We start from the raw sequence: 3,263 nt of genomic DNA, 5'->3' as shown, positions 1-3,263 counted from the left end.
ATAGACTGCCACACACAGTTGAGCCATGTTCCCCTCACAGATACATGACACCTTATTCTGGGGCAGATTATATGGCCCAACTCTGCTCCAGACCATATGGGCCATCCAGCAACGATCCAGGCTCACCACCTATATGGGTTTAGGTCTGCAGTCTCTATGAGTACAGTCTAATCTTGATAAGATTGTGAAAAGTTGTGTGGGGTAACCAAGATATTCTTACAGACCTGTGGTGTAATCAACCAAGCATTTAAAAGTGCAAGTTTGGAGGAACTCCATACCAGCATCTTATGCAATGGATGTTTACTATGGACCCTTTCAAGAGAGTTCCATTATCAGCATCATAGTTGGCCCCACAAGACTTCCTTTTTAACATTCCATATGTTATCTTAATGCAGAGGAAGTAGATTGGGGCCCAAATAGAACGTTCAAGCATTGTTTTTGTTTTTATTGTTGAAAGGGTCTATATGCACTGAGATGGAATAACACATAATACAGGTAGCATTTCTATGGTGGGGCCTCTCGCAAACTTTACCAACTCTAAGTGGGACTCTCGTCAAATACTTGTGAAAGAGCAAATGTCACAATGCGGAGTTGCACAATTGACTTTGACTTGAGAATACCCACCCTCTACACACAGTCATAGAGCTCAATTATATAATCATTTACACAATTGCTAAATTTGTATTACAGGGGCACAGGCAATATGGAGCTCTTTTTTTGTGATGCCAGCTTGTATCCTGGCTTTTTGCATCTGATATACAGGGGGCTAACCTACGTCTTTCAAATGACATGTCTGTGGCCGCTGTGTTTGCTGAGCACAGGTGTCATGAAGTTGAGATGCAAAATATGCATGCAATGCAGCCATAATTTGCTAATATGTGTTGTTTTATTTTCATGGTGGAGGGTGCAATCTCACCAGTGGTACGCCACTCTGTCTCCGAAGTTTCTCTCCAATACATTTCTGTCCAAGACGTTGTAGCACAAGTTGGTCTTTGCCCCCTCCATGAATTTGACGAAAACATTGCCTTTGGTGACATCAAAGTTGTATTGCAGGATCGGCTGCCCTGCAGCTGGCCGGCTCTCCCAGTAAAACTCGTCTGCCACGTTTCCCCAGAACTCTGCGGGGCATTCACAGGGTTTCAGAATTTTGGCCGATCTCATGACCTTCATAAGAGATAGACCCACTCACAGAAGCAGCAGACAAACGCACAGATACATATTGCAATAATGTAAGCCATGCAACTATGTACATAAGCGCGTATGCAATGACATACCTTCGGGTTCCTCGATGGACTTTTTGTACAGTGCGAGGTATGAGCTGAAGTCAGGGACATGCGCATCCGCTTTCAGTTCCTCCGGCGGAGGATAAACCCTCTCTCGCTCCTCTATATGATCAGGTCCTGGGACGACCATATTTTCGGGACAGATGAAGTTAGGAAAATCGTCAGTATCTAAAATGTCCCTACTGAATGTCACATCCGGCCATGTACGGACATTTTCGTCTTCCCAATATTCGCTGAGCGGACATGCAGCCTATAATGCGCTCGCAAGAGGGAGAGACCCAGCCTTTTAATCCGTGTTCAGCGTTGTTTTGTCGGTCTCCTTAGTGCGAGGTTTACCAATCAAATCACTCAATTCGGCACTCCTACTTTTTCATTGGTCATAAACGCTGTGGGGCGCTCAACCCATTCGGGTGGGAGGAACGACGAGAATGGGAGGCAAAAGCTGGCAGAAATGAAATGACAATAATTAAAACAATCAAATGAAGATGCCGACCTTTGCCTTTTCTTCTCCCATTATATATATATACATGTTTCGTCGTGCCTTGCGTTTAAAGTGCCAAGATGAGAATGCAAAAGGATACAAGGAAGTTTATTGTCACATGCATATAGTTACTGGAAGTAATAAATGCAGTGAAATTATATCTGGTGTCAGCCTAGGAGACGAACACAGTAAGCTTAAATGTAAAGTGGAAAAGTGAAAGTAGAGCAGCAGCAGATGGCGCTGTGTTGCCTTTTTATTTGGGCACTTACAGTTGTTTTCAGTCGCTTTGGTGCATTTCTCGAATCTCGAATCATGCTTAGTTTATGTCTCAAAAGGAAACATGTATTCATGCCAATGGAAACATCAGTAGTCTGTCACGTTGTCAATTTGACAGTTTGCAGTAGGCCTACTCTGTGTTTTCTAATGCAAAATGCACAAGGAAGCATAGGCTATTTAGTTTTTTATTTTTAAGTTAAACATTATTGTGTGGGGGGATTTAATGCAACATTGGATATATCTCAAAGTTTTGCAAGTAATTGTTACATTATAAAGACAAAGTCTTTTAGTGCATTGTGCAAAGGAAAACGATTAAATAAGGCCTATTTGTTTTATCGCGTAGCCTAGCAGAGACGGTTGTGTTCTAAAGGATCTTTGGCTATAGTAGGCTATTCGGCATTTTGACAAACATGACATTAGCAAACGAAAACGTAAAACAGCAGACACAATAAGTTGCATGGATGCACAAAAGTATTTGCAGTTTAGGAGAAGCACTTACCAAGATTGGGAGAAACTGCTTTTATGATGTGCACAAGTGCTTATTTTATTAGGCTAATGATTGAATTGACATTGTTGTTTATTGCTATTCTACTTATTATAGTTTGACCAACATTCTAATCTGTTCCCTGTTATATTTTAAATAGTATGTGGTTTTTGTATTTGTGTGTCGCTTTGGACAAAGCTAGGGGTCTGCAAAATCCCATAACCATGCCATACCATACAAGTTATACGATGTATGTTTGAACAAGCATTTTTAAGAATTTCTATTGGGGTCTCTGAGAAATGCACCAAAGCAACTGAGAAAAACTGATAAACCCAATAAACAGGCTACAACACGTTTAAACGGCTATAGCCTACATTTCAAACAATTTATTAGGTAGAAATGATGCCACATGTCTAGTTCTACATTCAATTTATTAGGTAGGAATTATCCCACTTCGAAAGCTGTTTAGATCCAGTGAAACTGCTGTCATGGAAACGAAACGTCACACTTCGGTACTGTAGAATGTTCTGTGCTGTGAAAAGGTTTGTGACAACTAGGCCTACGTAATAGAGCTCTGATGTCACATTATGGATCATAGGAATGTTGCCATGGTTTTGGAATCCTAACATATAACACAGCAGAATATGGAAACAGTCAGTTGTATCAGATAAGCACAGAGAATGAGGACAGAGGACAGTGAAATACAGAGGCAGATGGACGTCAAGGCCAAACAGAAGGC

General features: G+C 41.3%; 1 protein-coding gene across 1 annotated transcript in view; it reads right to left on the bottom strand.

Moving 5' to 3' along the window:
- Positions 1 to 1,476, bottom strand: part of LOC143134444 (acetyl-coenzyme A synthetase, cytoplasmic-like) — a 27,937-nt gene extending 26,461 nt beyond the window's left edge. The window contains exons 1-2 of the mRNA XM_076294852.1: positions 1,275 to 1,476; positions 917 to 1,118 (exon numbers count right to left, since the gene is read on the bottom strand). Of these exons, the coding sequence (XP_076150967.1) occupies positions 917 to 1,118; positions 1,275 to 1,413 (341 nt within the window). The 5' untranslated portion in view covers positions 1,414 to 1,476. The remainder of the gene's footprint in view (positions 1 to 916; positions 1,119 to 1,274) is intronic.
- Positions 1,477 to 3,263: the final 1,787 nt, after the last annotated feature.

The sequence above is a fragment of the Alosa pseudoharengus genome, unplaced genomic scaffold (assembly GCF_046254945.1).
Source record: "Alosa pseudoharengus isolate Yale_2024_CS ecotype anadromous, Long Island Sound unplaced genomic scaffold, YU_APseudo_1.1 YU_APseudo_1.1_scf_2, whole genome shotgun sequence".
NCBI lineage: Eukaryota > Metazoa > Chordata > Actinopteri > Clupeiformes > Clupeidae > Alosa > Alosa pseudoharengus.
This window is presented reverse-complemented; position numbering and strand designations above follow the sequence as displayed.